The sequence below is a fragment of the Lissotriton helveticus genome, chromosome 10 (assembly GCF_964261635.1).
Source record: "Lissotriton helveticus chromosome 10, aLisHel1.1, whole genome shotgun sequence".
NCBI lineage: Eukaryota > Metazoa > Chordata > Amphibia > Caudata > Salamandridae > Lissotriton > Lissotriton helveticus.
This window is the reverse complement of record NC_136071.1, coordinates 904,524,692-904,544,903: the sequence shown is the minus strand read 5'-3', so window position 1 is coordinate 904,544,903 and position 20,212 is coordinate 904,524,692. Positions and strand designations below refer to the sequence as shown.

Below are 20,212 nucleotides of genomic sequence, written 5' to 3'. Positions count from 1 at the left end.
TGCATGTTTACAGGCTTTAGGTAAATGTCCCTCGCATAAAGAGGAGTTTAAAAGTTCTAGCACCAGCTGCAAGGACTGCAGGCTCAAGGTGCTCAGTTTAGCAGGGGGAAGAGGGTGTAGAGGCCTTCCTGACTTGATTGACTGCCTTAGAGTGTAGTTTCACTGCCCCTTGGCCTACAGGGACCATGCCCTTTAGAATAATGTCTGTACACTTCATGGATAAAGAGAAACAATGTTCCAACAGGTTTCACTTGGAAAGACAATTAAACATGCATGCAAACTGCATTACATAAGCAAGAAACAAGGAGACTCAATGCAGGTGTTTGAAGGCTGTTAATCGCCAAAATTACATCAAACAAAATTGCACAAGGGCATACAGTTAAGGCAGCACTGTACAGAAAGAATCTTATGACAGCCCGAGGGCACTTGGTGTGAAGTGATATATACAAGTGAAAAGTGACGGCGCAAGTGAATAGGGTGAACAGCGTGAACGGCGCAAGGTGAACAATGATGAGAATGTATACAGGTAACAAATATCTACATTAGCGATCATTATTTGTCATTTTCATTGAAAACAGAGAAGTTGCGGCCATCAATTGCGCTCTGGTGTCGACGACGTTTCGACCCTCATTACTCGGGGTCGTCTTCAGGACTGGGATGTCAATTCCTGGGTGTGCTGCAGGGGAAGGAAAGAGGATGAGCATACGGGACGGGTAGGTGTCCGACAGAGGTGACGGGTGTCAAGTGACTATGAGGAAAACTAACAGGCTGGTGAGTGATTTAAAAGGTGATAACCCAGTGTGGGATCAGTAAGGGTGTCCAATTGGATCGTAACATAACAAGATGAAGGACACACAATGCCAGTAATTAATGGCCAAAAGTCGCTTACGGCCTGCGCTTAAGCCAACCAGCATCAGGGGCCGGGCGATCGAGGTGGTCGGGGCACTAGCGGCACGTGTGCAGGGCTGGGGGCCATGCAGGGGACGCCAAGACTCATCGGAGGCTGAGATCAGGCATAGAAGAAACCGCATAAGTAGGTGCAACGGCGGCTAGGAGTGTAACACCAGGAGGCTGAAGCAGTCAATGTGAGGGGCCATGCACGTACGATCAGACATAGAGAAAACCGCATAAGTTGGTGCAACGGCGGCTAGGAGTGCAACACCAGGACGCTAAAGCAGTCAAAATGAGGGGCCATGCACGTGGGCAGAGTGGCTGACCTGTGGGAGAAGTCAATAGTAAACTCGGCTGGAGGGGTCTGCAAAGGTCGATCCAGGGGCGGCTGTGAGTAAGGCACCTGGAGGGAAGGAAAGGACAAATGGAGCTTCACCTATCGAGTTTGGTTCTGAATTTAGCTATAGGCCAGTAAAAATAGATGAATTACCTGGGCGCAGTGTGGAAGATCACACGTGAGATAGATCAAAGTAGTCCTGTCCGGTCAGGGCGGCGTCTGAAAGGAGAGGGATCGTGAGGTCAGGCTACGTTGATGGACAGTGGGGGATAGCGGCAGTGGCATACTGAATAAATGGATACAGGGGCATACCTGAATAAATCGTGACTGCTGGCAAGGGGATGAATCACAGGTCCAGGAAAGCGGCAGGCAAAGACCTCAGCTCGGGGCTCCGATTACAGAGTGAGGAAGTGAAACGCCGAGAAGAGTCGTGATAGGGTGCTGAGGCACGATGACGCGGGAGGTGTCGGGGCCAAACAGTGAAAGTGCCAGGAGTTAAAGGGGAAGACAGTTAAAACAACTAATATGAAAGCAAGGCTCACAGAGAAATAATATGTACAGCATGGTTGCAAAAATGATTAATATAGTCGTAACCGCATTCTGAGTACATGATTTAAATTCAGATAACTGTATTATGATAAACTGGGGGTAGTACAACAGCAACAATAAAAACCCTTTACAGTAGATGGAAGAGGACTCACTGGTGGAACAAGGTAGGACAGATCACAGTGGAAGGCCAAGAAATAACTGCTCATTAGGGACAGATCACTGTAAAAGGCCAAGAAATAATTCCTCATTAGGAACAGATCACTGTGGAAGGCCAAGAAACAACTCCTCATTGGGAAAAGTAGGTAAAGTGGGATAAAGGGGTCACTAGTGGATGTGAATACTATGTGGTGACAGTACTGTTCCACTCATCAAGTGTGTTTAACCCACGGTTTACAGAGTCAACGAGTGCAATCCATTTGCACTCCGCTCTATTGAGTAGATTCGCAATGTCGCCCCCTCTAATAGGTAGTACAAGTTTCTCAAAGACTTGCCAGCGCAAGTCTGTGTCATGGTGCTGCTGGTCAATAAAGTGGGTCACAAGAGGGGCGGTCAGAGTTTTGCAATTTATTCTGCTCTTGTGTTGTATAATGTGCTGCTTGACCATTTGTGTTGTCTGGCCAATGTATAGTAAGTCGCACGGGCAGTGAATTGCGTAAATAACATTCTGTGTCCTGCAGTTGGTATGGTTTTTCAATTTGTAAACTTTGTCACTGTAGAGGAACTCCTTAGTATTCGATGTCAGGTCACAAACACTACAGTATTGACTATTTAAGTGTCTGATAACTGGATCCAAGCCCCATCAGCAGTAATTGTATGTTTGTCCTCCTGTGGGTTTGGCCAAGTAATGGCACGTACCAGATGGCTGGCTAAATTGTTGCCACGTTGATATGAAAACAGAGGGAGGTCTTGGAATTGTTTGTAATAGTGTAGGAGTGGCCAGTTCTTTTTGATTATTTTGCTTATCCGGTTACTATCCGGGCTGAACGTAGATACAAATGGGATCCTGGTCATGGTTTTCTTGATATTGGTAGTGAGGAGATGCTCTCGATGATTGTACCAGGCCCGTTTTTTTGCTCTGGTGACCAGACGACGTGGATAGCCTCTATGTATCAACTTATTCATCAGAATGTCAGCTTCGCGGAAGTAGTCCTTGCGCCATTTGCAGTTGCGCCGAATGCGTAAAAATTGCCCATATGGCAGGCCATCGCGTAAACCTCTAGGGTGGTGGCTGGAGTATAGTAGCAATGTATTTCTCTCAGTTGGTTTCCGATAGAGAGATGTGCCCAGTATGCCGTCCTCTGAGTGGATAGTGACATCAAGGAATGGCAGATCGTTGGTCTTGCAATCGCTGGTAAACTTCAAGTGTTCCTGTACATTGTTTAGCCACTCAATGAAGGGGTTCAAGGTATCAGTTGAGCCATTCCAAATGAGCAGAACGTCATCAATATATCGACGCCAGAGCTCAATGTGTGGTAGAAAAGGATTCACGGGGTTCAGGATGAGAGACTTTCCATGCCATGGACGAACAGGATGGCAAAATTTGGGGCAAAACAAGCCCCCATTGATACGCCCTTGACCTGTAGATAGTAAGTGTCGTGATACAGAAAGTAGTTGTTCTGTAGGGCGATGCGTAAAAGATTCCTGATGAAATCCGTAGGTATCTGGGATGGTTGAGAAACTTGTACTACCTATTAGAGGGGGTGACATTGCGAATCTACTCAATGGAGTGGAGTGCAAATGGATTGCACTTGTTGACTCTGTAAACCGTGGGTTAAACACACTTGATGAGTGGAACAGTACTGTCACCACATAGTATTCACATCCACTAGTGACCCCTTTATCCCACTTTACCTACTTTTCCCAATGAGGAGTTGTTTCTTGGCCTTCCACAGTGATCTGTTCCTAATGAGGAATTATTTCTTGGCATTTTACAGTGATCTGTCCCTAATGAGTAGTTATTTCTTGGCCTTCCACAGTGATCTGTCCTACCCTGTTCGACCAGTGAGTCCTCTTCCATCTACTGTAAAGGGTTTTTATTGTTGCTATTGTACTACCCCCAGCTTATCATAATACAGTTATCTGAATTTAAATCATGTACTCAGAATGCGTTTACGACTATATTAATCATTTTTGTAACCATGCTGTATATAATATTTTTCTGTGAGTCTTGCTTTCATATTAGTTGTTTTAACTGTCTTCCCCTTTAACTCCTGGCACTTTCACTATTTGGCCCCGCCCCCTCCCGCGTCATCGCACCTCAGCACCCTATCACGACTCTTCTCGGCGTTTCACTTCCTCACTCTGTAATCGGAGCCCCGAGCTGAGGTCTTTGCCTGCCGCTTTCCCGGACCTGTGATTCATCCCCCTGCGAGCAGTCACGATTTATTCAGGAATGCCCCTGTATCCATTTATTCAGTATGCCACTGCCCCCCACTGTCCATCAACGTAGCCTGACCTCACGATCCCTCTCCTTTCAGACGCCGCCCCGACCGGACAGGACTACTTTGATCTGTCTCACGTGTGATCTTCCACACTGCACCCAGGTAATTCATCTATTTTTACTGGCCTATAGCTAAATTCAGAACCGAACTCGATAGGCGAAGCTCCATTTGTCCTTTCCTTCCCTCCAGGTGCCTTACTCACAGCTGCCCCTGAATCGACCTTTGCAGACCCCTCCAGCCGAGTTTACTATTGACTTCTCCCACAGGTCAGCCACTCTGCCCACGTGCATGGCCCCTCATTTTGACTGCTTTAGCGGCCTGGTGTTGCACTCCTAGCCGCCGTTGCACCGACTTATGCGGTTTTCTCTATGTCTGATCGTACGTGCATGGCCCCTCACATTGACTGCTTCTGCCTCCTGGTGTTACACTCCTAGCCGCCGTTGCACCTACTTATGCGGTTTCTTCTATGCCTGATCTCAGCCTCCGACGAGTCTTGGCGTCCCCTGCATGGCCCCCAGCCCTGCACACGTGCCGCTAGTGCCCCGAGCACCTCGATCGCCCGGCCCCGGATGCTGGTTGGCTTAGGCGCACGCCGCAAGCGACTTTTGGCCATTAATTACTGGCATCGTGTGTCCTTCATCTCGTTACGTTACGATCCAATTGGGCACCCTTACTGATCCCACACTGGATCATCACCTTTTAAATCACTCATCAGCCTGTTAGTTTTCCTCATAGTCACTTGACACCCGTCACCTCTGTCGGACACCTACCCGTCCCCTATGCTCATCCTCTTTCCTTCCCCTGCAGCACACCCATGAATTCACAGCCCAGTCCTGAAGACGACCCCAAGTAACGAGGGTCCAAACGTCATCGACACCACAGCGCAATTGATGGGCGCAACTACTCTGTTTTCAATGAAAATGACAAATAATGATCACTAATGTAGATATTTGTTACCTGTATATATTCTCATCATTGTTCACCTTGTGCCGTTCACTCTGTTCACCCTATTCACTTGCGCTGTCACTTTTCACTTGTATATATCACTTCACGCCAAGTGCCCTCGGGCTGTCATAAGATTCTTTCTGTACAGTGCTGCCTTAACTGTATGCCCTTGTGCAATTTTGTTTGATGTAATTTTGGCGATTAACAGCCTTCAAACATCTGCATTGAGTCTCCTTGTTTCTTGCTTATGTAATGCAGTTTGCATGCATGTTTAATTGTCTTTCCAAGTGAAACCTGTTGGAACATTGTTCCTCTTTATGCCTACACTACCCAGTTCCGACGAGGTTTGTGGGTCCTACTCTTGTTCTTTTTCCCTGTACACTTCATCGGGCATCCAGAGTTTTCATATTTCCCTAGCTCAGTTCAGGATCAGAGGCCAGGCATTTTGGGAGCAGGACGATGACATGGACTACAGTGCCTGCCCTCAGAAACAGGCTGGCAAATACACCTTGCCAGCTCCCGCTGCAGCACAGGAGAGAGCTGGCTGGGCGGGGAGTCAGTGGGGGTGGGCAGGGGAGGGCTCCCTCGGCTGCCCTCAACATGAGCCAAGTGTGGGGTGCCTGGGTGGGACAGAGCACCCCAACACCAAGAAAAAAGTAAGAAAACCTGCAATAGCATCTTTCCCGACTCAGCGGGAAAGCTGATAATAAAAAAATCACTGCACTCAAGAGGATCTCCCCATAATGTCTTGCGGGGCCTTGCTGTTTTGCCTACATTTTAAGCTGTTCCTCCCCTTGTGGTGGCCTGAGGACAATGGGGCCACCACCAACAAAAGCAGGAAAGCACAGCCTTTCCCCCTAATGGATTTTAAGAGTCCCCACCCTAGCTTGGGGGTGTACCTCAAAACATTCACCACTCCTGGATTTTCATGGCATCTTCAATTATTCCCAAGGCTAGAACTTTTGATTTACAGCTGGGAGTGGTGCACCTTTTATGGGCTATACCTATTGTTGCATTCATTATGACCCAAAAGGGATAAAGGTGGTCAAATGTAATTCTGGTATTGAATTTCTCTAGGGGCCGAGTATAGAGTTGCAATGCAGTATCATGTTCATGTGATGCCCTCTAGGGGCTGTTTTTACAATAGCAGATTGATGATGTATAATGTACAAGAAAAACACAAATACATGTTACATATGAGAAATTCTTTACTGGTTTCCGATAATAATTTCAACTGCTTTATTGGGTCACCATAAGGATGTCAATAATAGCAGCTCAGAGTATATAAGTTTTCAAAAGTGATTGCACTGTGTCATATATGGTATTTTCGATCTGCCAATAAATTTATTTGTAAATTATTGTGTAGTATTTTGTAGTGTGTGCAATAAACGTACTTCCCCTTTTCTAAAGAAAAAGTTCTTAGTGGACAATCATTTATTGAGTGTTATTATTGCGTGCCAGTGAATTGTGATTACTAGCCCACCTGCCCCTCCTAAGTAGACATCCGACTGCTCTGCTTCACCACCCTGTGAGCGTCAGGCACTATAATGGGTTGTTTGGTTCCCAGTAAGGGCAATTGTGGACCTATTACATGTGCATGACATACAACTAATAACCCAATTTCCTAGACAGAGATTCTTGTCATTTTGGCTGCAATGGATGACAGTGATGTCCTTGTTGATATGTAAAAGGTACTAAATCGAATTAGGAATATTATTATTGAAAGCAAATAATTCTACCTAGTATCTCTATAGCAAGGGTGTTCAAAACAGATGCATGCCACATTTTCAAGGTGCTCGTAAAAGATAAGTTTGAGTCTAGATTGAATTAATTTGCTCCATCAGTGGTCGCCCTGCAGATATGTCATTCATCTAGCCCTTCTGCACATGCTTTGGGCACCTGTATTATAGTGAAATAATGGGATTTCAGTGATGTATGAACACCTATTTAGAAAAACTCACACATCATTGAATGATGATAAAGCTCTTGAGGCTTTTAATGTAAACTTTCAGCTATTTATTGGTGTAGAACACACAAATCCAGGAAAACGATCTCTAGTCTTTCCTAAGAATAAACATTGTATTCACTTTGACAGCTTTAGTGTCTGGCATTGCTTTCAGCTGAATCAGGCAATGTTATTCTACCAAGCATTCAAAAAGTCATTGCTGGAGCACTGGTGTCAGTTTCCTAACCGGTACTGGCAAACATGGCCACATCACTCCTGTTCTCTGCTTGCTCGAAAGGTGAAAATTGAGTCAAGGCCAGACTGGAAACTAAAATCAGCCATGGTAACATGTTCAAAGGTGTCCCACAATGGAGCTTGCAGCGATTAAAATGAGGCCATGGGGTATTTTCTGTTTGATTCATAACAGCCCATTCAGCAGTGAGAGCGGACCCTGGCCTGCGGTCCACCGACATGATGCCCGAGAGACAGAATGGACAGTTCGGCCTTGAATTAAGTACATAATGGCATGTTTGACCTTTAAGTGAGTTCACAGGGGGATATCTTAATATTTGTCTAGGAAGATGATCATTTCAATGAAGTTGCTAAGCTCCCAGGCAAAATTAAACTAATGATTGCAAAAGAGGGATTTATAGCCAACAATCCTTATTGGAGTAGGACTATCTCACCAAGCCTTTGGAATAAAATTAAACACACATTTGAAACCCTGCCACTCAAACCCATTGTTCTAATTTCTCTTTGTTCCTTATGACTATTCAGATCCATATTTTGTAATGCCATTTACTGTCTAGCACTTTGTGTGAACGCTTTTCAAATTCGACAATAACGAAATTAAATAAACAATGTCAAAAGCCTTTTTCATTATCTACAGAAATGGAAGCCTCTAGAACAAGAAGAGGTTAAACTTGTTGCTTTTCTATAGAGTTGTAAATGTGTGAAAAGTGAATTAAGTTGATCTGTTCCTCTTCGTTCCTGAGTGACAACATAGACAACTCAATCTTTGCTCTTGCTGTCTCAGTGATGTCACTCAGAACCCCTCGGTAAAAAGAATCCCTATAATTTACTGTTACCCAATATATAATTCTATTTATAATCAATGTTATGTTATCTATGGCCCCCCAAATCATCTCTGCCCCTGCTTTCAACTGCTACGCTGGGGCAAGGGCAGAGGTGTAACGGGGAAACCATACATAAAGTAACCTCTCCTCCATGTTCCAAATGTAAAAAACTCTCATTCTTAACCAGTGCCCAACACCTTCCTTGCCTTCATTCCTCCTACTGCAGCCGTGCCTTCTGCTTTCAGACAAAGCAGATAGGCAGGCTGCACTGATAGGCTCTCACAGCCCTGTCAGCCTGGCCTCGCTTTTAATGCATTCATAGCAAATTACAAGACTTAGAATCTGGTGTAAACGACATAGGCTTTTCTACGGAAACCATGCACTACATATAAAAAAAATGTTGTTGAAAAATTAAAATTTTATTTTAGAAAACCAGATAAAGCAATTTACATTTGGCTCAAATTCCAGACTTCAGAAGTCACTGAGTCAGTCCGGCAGCAGATTCTATGGAAGATTGTTGAAAATGCTTTGCAATATTGGTGGCATAGGTGCTATGCCATATTTGTGACATAGGCCGATAATCAGGCTAGTACAATTTCATACCGCACTTTTCTTAATTAAAGTTGGGACGTTAATCTCACATTATGAATTAACGCTGTGCAAAATGTCCAGGGAACGCCATCAAATCATTGAGCTTAATGACTTTCCCATTTCTCCATGGTATTTAACGTTTCAAATTCTCCAGGGTATTTAACATGTTAGTTGGTTTATCCACTAAGGGTTTAGCTTCAAAAGCATTCTCTACATTTAGAAATTACATATTTTCTAATTAGCAATTATATATTAGCTAAACGTTTTACTGACGAGACTGCAGAGAGCCTTCTTTATTGTGCTCAGAATTGGTTTTGTGTTCGCTTGATGAGTCAAATAAAATTATAAACAACTGACCACGATTACCAACATGGATAATATCGGCTCACTGATATCCATGCATTTGGCAGGTTTGTTATAGCCCACGTAGGATTTACAGGGAAAAGGTGCATTGTATAACAATATTCCTCATCTTGTCTTCTTGATGAGAATCGAATTGCAGTTATGTTTTCGGTCCTAGATTGTGGGAAGTTATCGCTCATAGTTTCATGCAGATGTTATCACTTATTAGGTTCACCCACACATCTGCTAATATCAGTCACTTAATTGTGAGTCATACTACCAACGACAGGTTTTTAAAAACGTCCAGCATCTGACAAGGACGAACGCCTTAGCAGTGTACGGCTCAAGGAGGACTGGTGCATTTTCCTCCTCTGTAGGAGGTCTCTTCACCCAGAGATGTTGTGCACTTAGGGGGGAGTTGAGAAGGTAGGATCAAGTCTGATTAATCTGTCGTCTATTTGGGACTGCGTGTGTCTCTGATTCCAGGTGTGTGTCAGTGATTTTCTATCTAGTCAGTCGCGGCCTGCATTGCTCTCGGGTGGGGGTGGGGGAGCGGGCTTGAGGGGTCGAGGGGGGGTTCACAGGAGGTGTCATGGGGGATCGAGGGTAAATATAAAAAAAAGGAACTTACCTTCCTTTCCGCTGGGACCCGCATCTTTGGGGCTCCTGCTCTCCTGCCTCCTACAGGAACAGGAAGCAGGCAGCAGGCTCCTTCTGGACCCTCCCCATAGCTAATCACTATGCTGCAAGCAGCGTTGTGATTGGTCGGGATGCCGTCCAGCCAGGGGCTGATGGCTTGCCCATGTTCTCTGTGTAGGTTGCTATGCAGCCTGCATGGAGAAAGGGCACAGTGTGCATGACTGGTTTGGGCGGCCCGAGAGAGCCGACCAAACAATCTGTGTGCTCTCCGGAGTGTGCAAACCACTCCTACCCTGCCCTGCTCAAAGAGCAGAGCAGCACCTCCCACCCGCCCGCCTGCCCGCCCGCAATGCTCAAAGGAAACATGAAATGGTAATAACTTTTCCATTCTATGTTTTGGCTTTCTCGCATTGCCAGAAAGCAGTGGGGCAACGCCCCTCCACCCTAGTATGTTAGAACTGGGGGTCTCTAGTTGGCAGAGGTAGGTACCACTGTCCAAATAGGGACCCTTACTTCTTTTCAGGGTGAGGAGGAAACACTCTTTAGTTAACCTCTGCTCACCCCCTTGGTAGCTTGGCTCAAGCAGTTAGGCTTCTCCAAAAGCAATGTGTAAAGTATTTGTACCCACACCCACAGTAACACAGTGAAAACACCACAAACAACTGACTCCACAACAGTTTAGAAAAATAAAGGTATTTAATCTAAACTACACAAGACCAAAACGACAAAAATCCAACATACAGAGTTCAAGAATATGGTTGCAAAAGAGTTCTTAAGGTTGCGATAAAATAATCCACAGTTGCGTGAAAAGTTCACAGTTGCGTCACGTTTAGCCAACAGTACCTTTTAAATGCGACAAAGTTCCAAAGCAGAAGTTGGTGCGGTGGAAAACAAGCGATGCGTTGCTCCTGAGACCCTGGGGAGGCGATGCGACAGCCTCGTGTTGCGACAAATCCGGTCTGTATGGGGAGGGAGGCGGACTTGTCTGGATTCCGGTGCGTAGGTTCCGTACAAATTTTTCTCTCGCAAAGGCACGATGCGATAATCTCTAGAGTTGCTACGATATCCGGGGCGATGATGCACGGACCAGCGGTGATCTCTCTCTCGCAGCTCCTCGAAGCAATCTTTTCTACGACGACACTCGCAGCGACGTGATGCGGTCCGCAAGCAAGCGGTGCGGCGATCTCACCCAGCGACGACAGGCTCTGCGACGACACTCGCAGCGATGGCAATCTTCCCGCACCAGTCTGGTGCGTACCGCAAACGAAGGATGCGACGGCTCTGGCAGCGGCAACAGGCGCTGCGACGATCTCGGCCTTCGTAGTGGTTGCAATTTCCTCGCACTGTTGGGTGATGCACTCAGCAAGCGAGCGATGCAACAAAATTTGCAGAAAGTCTTTAAAAGCTTGGTTTCCAGCTTCCCAACACAGGTACAACTTCCAGAGGCACCACAACTGGGCCAAGCACTCCAGGAAGGACAGAATTCTCTCAATAGAGTTCAGGGAAGATGGGGGTAAAGTCCTTTTGTTCCTGGGACTTCATAACAGGGAGCCAGCTCGTTTCAGGCCCTTGACGATTCCTTCAAGCAAGGGGACACAGCACAAAGCAAAGTCCTTCCCCTCTCCTTGGCAGCAATGTAACAGCAGGTCAGTCCAGCAGAGCAACAGCAGGAAGGACAGCCTTCCTTCTTCAGTTTCAGCTTTCTCCTTGGAAGAGGTTCCTTCTTGATTCCAGGATGATCTAATTTTCTGTAGTCAGGGTCCTGTACTTATACCCCTAAAAGTCTTTGTTCCCTTTGTGCAGGAGGGCTCTGAGTCTGAACCATTTCTGGGTGTTCCTTGAGCACATTGTTTTCCTGGCCTCGCCCTTCCTTTCAGAGAGAGGAGCAGGGTCGTCAGCCGCCCAGCAGGAGTTGGAGCCAGCATTTTGGGGGGAAAGCACAGACCTGGAGCACTTTGTTGACATGATTCATTCTCTCCTTCCACAGTGCAGGGCAGAGACATCAGATGCACCACAGGGGGTGAATCCAGCACTGTGGGGGGCGGACACAGTCCTATTCAGGTCCCAGGTGCAACTCCTCTCTCCCATCTAGATGCAAATCTCTCTATTCACCACTGGGCGGACTCATTCTGTCTCCTGGAATCCCCCAGCCCTGTCACTCACAAACCAGACAGTCAATTCACAAACCAGCCAAGAAACACAGAAAGGTCAGACAAGAGAACAGCTACTTTCTAAAAGTGCTGTTCTCAAACACAGGATTTAAAAACCACCTTTCCTAAAGGATGTGTTATTAAATTCTGAGTTCAGGGATACCAGACTTGTATGTCCTATCTTGCTCCTATGGGAAGATATGCTGGTAGCCACTGCAGCCAGCATTCCCTATGATAGCCTATGGGCAAGATAGCCTTACAATAGTGAAAACCAAAAATGGCTGTAATTCACCACCAGAGCATGTCACCTGCACCAGTACATGCTCTACCTTTCACATACACTGCACCCTGCCCAAGGGGGTACCTTGGGCCTTCCATAGGGGTGACCAATGTGCAAAGAAAGGGAAGGGTTAGGCCTGGTCAGAGGGGACACTGACCAGGAGGACATGGCACTTCACAGACTGCACACAGGCACTACGGTGGCAGGACTGAGACAGCATTTTAGGGCTACTCATGTGGGTGGCACAATCAGTGCTGCAGGCCCACTAGTAGCATTTGTATCACCAGCCCTGGCACACTCAGTGCACTTTACTAGGGACTTCTGGGGGATACAAATATGCCAATCATGGATAACCAATTACCATAACAATTTACACAGAGAGCATATGCACTTTAGCACTAATCAGCAGTGGTAAAGCGCGCAGAGTCCTATTGCCAACAGCCACAGGTCAGGAAAAATAAGGGAGGAAGAAGCAAAAAGTTTGGGGATAACCCTGCAAAAAGGGCCAGTTCCAACACCCTGTAACCAGTGCTTACCAGTCACCCACTGCTCTGTGCATGTGTCGGTGGGATCTTATATGTGCTATACATTCTGTCGGCACATTTTGGAGTATATGTGCGATAGATTTCTTCAGGGCAATTCATTTATTAATGTCGAGCATGCCGGTGACTTGGGTCTTTTTAGAGAATGTTGACTCTATTTTCACCCATATCACTAGGTTTTATTGCCCATGTCTTTCAGCTTCTCCCATGTCCATGTCTCCCCATGGTCATCTCTCCCTTAGGTGCTGTTTCACAGTGTGTGTGTCTTCAGTATATGTTCCACCTTGGGCTGCTGTACCATGTTTCTCTAACCCATTTTCTCACTGCCTTGAACTATATGTTTGTGCGTCTGCTGTAGTTGTAAATCACTGTCATTTTATGAGGAATATTTTTTCTGACAAAGATGTACATTAAGTGTTGGTATGTGTGTAGAGTTGTTGACATTGGAGCCAGGATCATGACTGGGCATGAGTAAATCTGTAGTACATGAGCCAGTGGGTAAGGCACAGCAGTCAGTGTTGCAGGTTTGCGTCAAGTTGTGCTTGCTGTTTTTACACAACAGGTACCTGTGGATAGAAGTCCGTGTAGCTGTCGGAATGTACAGCTCTAGAGGTGCGATCTGGTGTTTAGATATATTGCAATAGTAATAATTGCAAGCTGGACCTGACAATGCCAGTAATGTACCAACGTTGTGCAGGACTATACATCAATCTTAGTAGCTTCACCACCTTCCCCTTGTTCAAAATCGCATTTAGCCACTTTAACAAAATGATAGGGCCGGCAGGTAGTCCGGAGAGAAGGACGTGAATGGAGCACACCTCAGTTTGGTACACAATTTGAGTGCTGTTAGTTGGTCACAACCACCAAGCTAGTGGCGCAAGGTATTAAATCCACAAAGGCAATGAGATAAAGTCTCATTTCAAAATGCCCCCTCCCCAGCTTACATTGTCTCTGTACATATGGCATGTAGTCATTTTAGCTGAACTATGAAGGGTGCCTAAAAGGATAAAGAGTTTTCCTCTTAGTTTTGGGCTGGAGTGTGTTTACCTTTGTTTTTTGTGTGCCCAAATAGGGCGGCTCTATCTCTGATTCGGATCTGTATTCTCGAAGGTGTATGCAGCATGGGATTATCCCATAGTCCATTCAAACTAAGTGTAGACCAAAGCTATGTGTCCCATCATGAAAAACAGTAGATAAAGCACATCATAGACAGGCGGAGGAGTGGTTTACTCGCTGCGCTCTGTTTGCATTCAGGAGGTCCAAAATGTCCCCTAAGGGGACCATGAAGTTTCAACTGCTTCATTGGACTTTCACGGATCTTCGCAGGTCCCAGAATGTAGTGAACCCCTAAACATACACTGTCAGAGTTTCTCCTGTCATACTGTCAGTATCTATGCAGAAGCATTCAGGTCTGCTTTGGGAATGGTGACAGACCTATCCATGTGGGGTCAAGTCTGTGACTTCACCATCATATTTGGTAGTCCCTGGTCAATCCTTGCTCCCTGTCAAGGGGCTCCCAGGGAAACAGTAATTTTGCACCGCCGCCACACTGGTGCAATTGTTGCAGTTTTGTACATCTGCATTGTTCACTAATATTGAGCACTGATATGGAGAACAATAATTCTTCTTTGCATATGCCTACACTCCATGCAGAACAGACATTCTACCAGTGCATACTTTGGGGTCCATTACAATGTCGGGCGGATCGCCACCGCCATGGTGGCGATCCGCCCGACATAAATGCCCGCCCGACACCCTTTCCCCCCCCCCGCCACATTACAATGGCGGGGGGGACCGCAACGGAGGGAAACACCGCCCGCCACTTTTCCGCCCCGGTCGCCTCGCGGCCGGGGCGGAAAAGGAATAATATGGTGGCGGTGTCTAATAGACACCGCCAGACATATTATGATGTGAGGTGTGCAGTGCCTTTCCGCGGCGGCGCTGCCGCCACGGAAAGGCATGCCGTCTTCACTCTGGGGGCCCCCTGCGGGCCCCCAGAGTGAAGTACAGGTGGGGGGTGCACATGGGGGGTACCTGTGGTACCCCCCTTCCTTGTCATTTGCAAAGCGGTAGGCACCGCGCGGTGCCTGCCGCTTTGCAAATGACAATGTGCAAGTGCATTTTCAGCATTGTGGCGGGCGATGCAGGGAGCACCGCCCGCCACAATGCTGAAAATACAGGATGTGCCTGCCACTGTGGCGGGCACATCCTAATGGCACCCCCGGGACCCCCACCCTTATGGCGGGCGGTCCCGATTTACGATAGGATGACGGGCGGGCAAAGTCCGCCCGTCATCCTTATGGACCCCTTTGTTCCAGTGATAGGCATATTACAGAAAGACAGGCTGCATCAACAAATGCACCCTCTTCTATAATACTCAGGTAATTTGGGACTTAGGCCTAGGTGCTTTAGGTTCAGTATAAAAAAGTGTTTCATTGATTGATTCAATCAATAAACCTTGTACATTCACTCTAGAATGTTTGATTACGGTCTTATTGAAGCCATCTGTATTGTTAAGGCAAATAAAAGCAGGGTCATAGCTGTCAGTGGTGCAGGAGCACCGAAGCAGGTTGACAGGTTGGTATTATGTTCCACTGAATACCAATTATAGCCCAATTTTACTACTGTATTAGCCAACGGTGGGGGCCACCGAGATCAATGATTTGCTTGCTACACTATAGAGTATAAGATGCCTTACCACCTTTGACTTAGTAGCTACTTAATTCAGGCAAATCATTTGGTAAGATGCTGACACCATTGGTAAAAATGTATTAGGTGGAATAAAATATACACCCAATCTGTATTGACTCATGCCCCCATGGTTAAAGAAAAATTCATACTGTAATTATGAAGACTGCACTTACCTATCTATGATGGCGCACATGTCGATACTGACATTTGCAAAGTTTTCTGGGTTGCCCTGCTCAATAGCACGAAGATCCACAAGCTGGTCGTCCACGTGAATAAGTTGCATGCACCCTTGGAAAAAGTGCTGAAGTGAGTGATCCGAGCTGTTCATCTGTGGGAGTAAACCTGCGCAAAAGGGTGAACCAGAGTTAGGTCAGGAGGTTGTCTTTTTGGTATGTACTTTCTAAGACTGCACATATTCTACAGGATGTCTCCAGTTTGTTAAAGCTTGGACATGAATTAACAGCAGAGGTCATCATGCTACTTTAGCACTCTAAAATCTAAAGCCTATGCATTTTCCGGCATTTGAGGTACTTTTTCTATTGCATGGGAAGATGTATATTCATTCGGTGATTAAAGGGATATCACTTTCAAAGTTAATTTTTAATGAAAATCTACATTGTTCAGATTTAGTGTATGGTTAGTCCTTTGCCTAACTCTTCAGCAGCAAATAGGAGGATGTTGAGAGACTAAACGTGGTCAAAGGGTTAACCTAGTGATGTCATCAGAGGTTAAATGAAGCTTTATGCCACTTCCACTACCTTACAGTAGCAAATAGCCACATGCAAGCTGGTACATGGAAGAGCTCGGAATCGCCAAACCTCATCCAAGGAGAAAAGGTCAGGACAAAACCAACAAAAGCACCTACAAATCTACCCTTAACGCTACAATCAGCAAATCAAAGTCACCAACCGCTCTTTGCTCATATGACCGTATCGAAAGCATCACCTACAGTGACAAGGAAATGTTGGCCATGGTGAAAGACTTCAACTCTCTGGCGGCAAGCTCCATCAGCTTCACCAACTCTTAGGACCTCTCCAGCCAGTTGTCCCTAGTCTAAAGTAACAAGATCATCAGCATCTAGGACACCTATGAGATTCAACAGAACCCTTCCACCCTCGCTAGTCTCCTGCCCCTCTAACCTGAAACTCAGAAGCCCACCTTTGCCAGGTGGCCCACTATCCCAGCTCAAGAAACCGTATTGACTGTGAAGTATATACACTCTGGAGCATCCTTGGACCCGCCTACCCTCAGAGGTCTTCATCACAGGACTGGACAACAGCGCACCCCTCACCTCAATCGTGAATGACTCACTCATCACAGTCACCTACTCAGACACCTGGGAACACACCACAATTCTCCTCTTCCCTAATAAACCTTCAGCAGCCTTGAAGACGTAGCCAACTAGAGGTGTATCACCCTGCTGCCCTACCCGGCAGAAGTCATGCAACAGATGATAAACAAAATACCTAGCCACCAACCCCAATGACAACCACCTTCTCACAACCACTCAATCATGATTCGGTCTCAACAGCAGTAGTGTCTGCCCTCATCACCACCACGGACGACATCCGAATGACCATGGTCAGAAGCTTTTGACATCATCTCCCACCCCATCCTTATCCAATGACTGCTCGAAACTGGCATTCAAGGACACACATTTAGCTGTATTCCCTCCTTCCTTACAGGCTGCACTCAGTGGGTTAGTATGGCCCCTTTCACCTCGGACACCATCAACCTCTTCTGCAGAGTTCTACAATGATCTTCCCTCAGTCACACTTTATTGAATGCATATGTGACCCCACTCACCAGCATTATCCATGGCCATGAGATCCACATCATATCCAGTGCTGACGACAGCGAGCTCATACTTTCGCTCTCTGACAAGGTGCAAAACACCTAGTCTAATTTCTCCACCTGCATGACTGAAGTCGCTATATGGACGAAACCCAACTGCCTCAAGCTCAACACCGGCAAGGCAAAGGTAGTAATCTTTGGCAAGACACACTCTCAGGGACTCCACCTGGTGGCCTACTAAACTTGGACCCACACTCTTTTAGGCAACCCCTGCAAAGATCCTTGTAATCGTAATTGACAATCAATTCACCATGACCAGCCAAGTGAATGCAGTCTCCGGCTTAGACACACTCAAGATTATCAAGCAAATTTTCAAATGGCTCTCCATCAACACTCATAGACCTGTCACAAAAAGCCTCCATTACCAGCAAGCTGGGTTATGGCAACAAACACAATGACAGAATCAAAACTCCTCTGTCCAGAAAAATTCAGATTATACAAAACTCAGTGGCCAGGCTCACTCCTATCCTCCTATCCCCACTCACATCACATCCACCTCAACGAGGTCCACTGCGTTCCAATCCACAAACAAGCGTTCTTTAAGCTCCTCACATACACACACACAAACACAAAGCCTACACAACATTAGCCCCACATACCTCAACAATTGCATAAACTTCCACAAACCTACAAGACACATCACCTCAGCCACACTGCTGCTCACTCACACCCACCCCATACACAGAACTTGAACCTCTGGTCATTCCTTCATCTACTTTGCTCCTAAACCCTAGAATGACCTGTACCAGCACATCAGTGATCCCTCCTCAGTTCTTAAATTCAACAAGAAACTGTAGACCTGGCTCTTCACCTAGCTCCAACCCTCGCTCCACCTATACAGCTCCTGCTTCCATACCAGGGTAGCCTCCTGGGTATGACATGCACTATACAAATATACATAGCATAAGATAGCAAGAGAGCACCTCCTCGCAACACAAGGGTAGAAGATAGTAAAACCGATGACAAAATAGCTTTCCTTGCATGTTATTGACCTAAAATATCAGTTGAAGTCAGAAGTGAGGGAAAATCTGACCATAAAAGAATGGAATGAAGAAAAATATTAATTTTGCACAAATCTCCCAAACTTAAATTTCATGAATTCAAAAAATGATAAAATATATGGTTTTTTTTGCGCTGAAAATATATAATGGTATCACATATCAATAAATGTTATTGGTAAATTCGGAATACGAGGCCTAATTACGAGTCATCCAGAGCAGTATCCCCCAGGTGGAATATAGTTCAGGTTTATTGCAAGTGATCCAGTGTTCTCACACCCAGTTTTCCTGGGTGCGGGGACACTGATCCCTAATTTAAAAGTTCAGCTGGATAAAACTGTATGAAGCTCTGGTTGCAACATCGGCCAAACCTCATCCCTTGGTCTCTATCATCCTCATCCTATGGGCATATGCTCCAAATTAATACCCAATCCGATTGCACTGGCATCCATTGTTACTGCCTTTAGAGTTTCTGGGTGAAGATGGAAGCCATTAGATAAGGACACAGGATTCATTTACCATTGAAGTAAATCCTGTACCTTTTGGGTGATTGCCACAAGAGCATTGAAGGCTTGAGATGCCAGACTCCAATGAGCATGCATATGAGCTACCATAGGTTAGAGGTGCAAGCATGCCCATGATACAGTGAAGATGCAAGATGCCATATGTGCCTGTACATTCATCTACATTCTTCTGGGAGCTACTTTGTTCTCCAGAAGGGAGACCAACAAGTGTCACAGTCTCATAGCTCTCTCCTTTGGAAGATACAACATCTGTTAGTCTGTCCTCTAGTGTGCCCTATGAAGATTCAATTATTTGAAAACATCATCTGGCGTTTTGAGAGACTGAGCATAAATCCATGACAAGACAGGCAATCTCTTAAAGCCTCTCACCGCAGGTCAGAGGCTTTCTGACCGACATCTTCGGTTTCAATTCTGACTGCCTAATAACAATATAGGCGGTCGGAATTGAAATTGACCGGTCATTCTGGCTAGATTCCTTGAGCCATTTGGAGGCCCAAACGAAATCCCTGAGGATGGCATTTCCGCCATTGGGATTACGATGACAGTTTCTGACAGGCTTTCAGTGTTGGGCTTTCCGACATGGAAAGCCTATCGGAAAGTGACTTTGGTGCCCCCATTCCACCACAGCCTCTGGTTGGGGGCCGAGGGGGGACCAATGGTGCCCCCTGTTAATCCCTGCACCATGTGGCAGGCACCTCAGGGTGCCTGCTATGCGGTGCAGAGATTAACAGAATCTCCCATTTCTCAATGGGAGCTTGTGCTATGGCCGGTTTATGGCTGCAGCACAAGCTCCTGTGGAGAAATGAGAGTATGCAACTGCACCGGAGGTCGGTTGGTCCTAAAACCACAGCAATGTAGGATGAATGTGAGTCCGCCTGACATCGTACGCAGGCCCTATGTGTTCCCTTTTGTTAAATGTTCTTCATTTCTCCAGTGTCGACCAACACTCTTTCATGGGCATATGCTCCAAATTAATACCCAATCTGATTGCACTGGGATCCATTGTTACCGCCTTTAGAGTTTCTGGATGAAGATGGAAGCCATTAGATAAGGACACAGGATTCATTTACCATTGATGTAAATCCTGTACCTTTTGAGTGATTGCCACAAGAGCATTGAAGTCTTGAGATGCCAGTCTCCAATGATCATGCAGATGAGCTACCATAGGTTAGAGGTGCAAGCATGCCCATGATACAGTGAAGATGCAATATGCATATGTGCCTGTACATTTATCTACATTCTTCTGGGAGCTACTTTGTTCTCCAGAAGGGAGACCAACAAGTGTCACAGTCTCATAGCTCTCTCTTTTGGAAGATCCAACATCTGTTAGTCTGTCCTCTAGTGTGCCCTATGAAGATTCAATTATTTGAAAACATCCTCTGGCATTTTGAGAGACTGAGCATAAATCCATGACAAG

At 46.1% G+C, this 20,212-nt stretch overlaps 1 protein-coding gene across 2 annotated transcripts in view; it reads right to left on the bottom strand.

The window, feature by feature from the left end:
* Positions 1-20,212, bottom strand: part of CNTNAP2 (contactin associated protein 2) — a 2,169,461-nt gene that overhangs the window by 937,985 nt on the left and 1,211,264 nt on the right. For both annotated transcript variants that reach the window (XM_078663547.1, XM_078663548.1), the window contains one exon: positions 15,593-15,761. In XM_078663547.1, the coding sequence (XP_078519673.1) occupies positions 15,593-15,761 (169 nt within the window). The remainder of the gene's footprint in view (positions 1-15,592; positions 15,762-20,212) is intronic.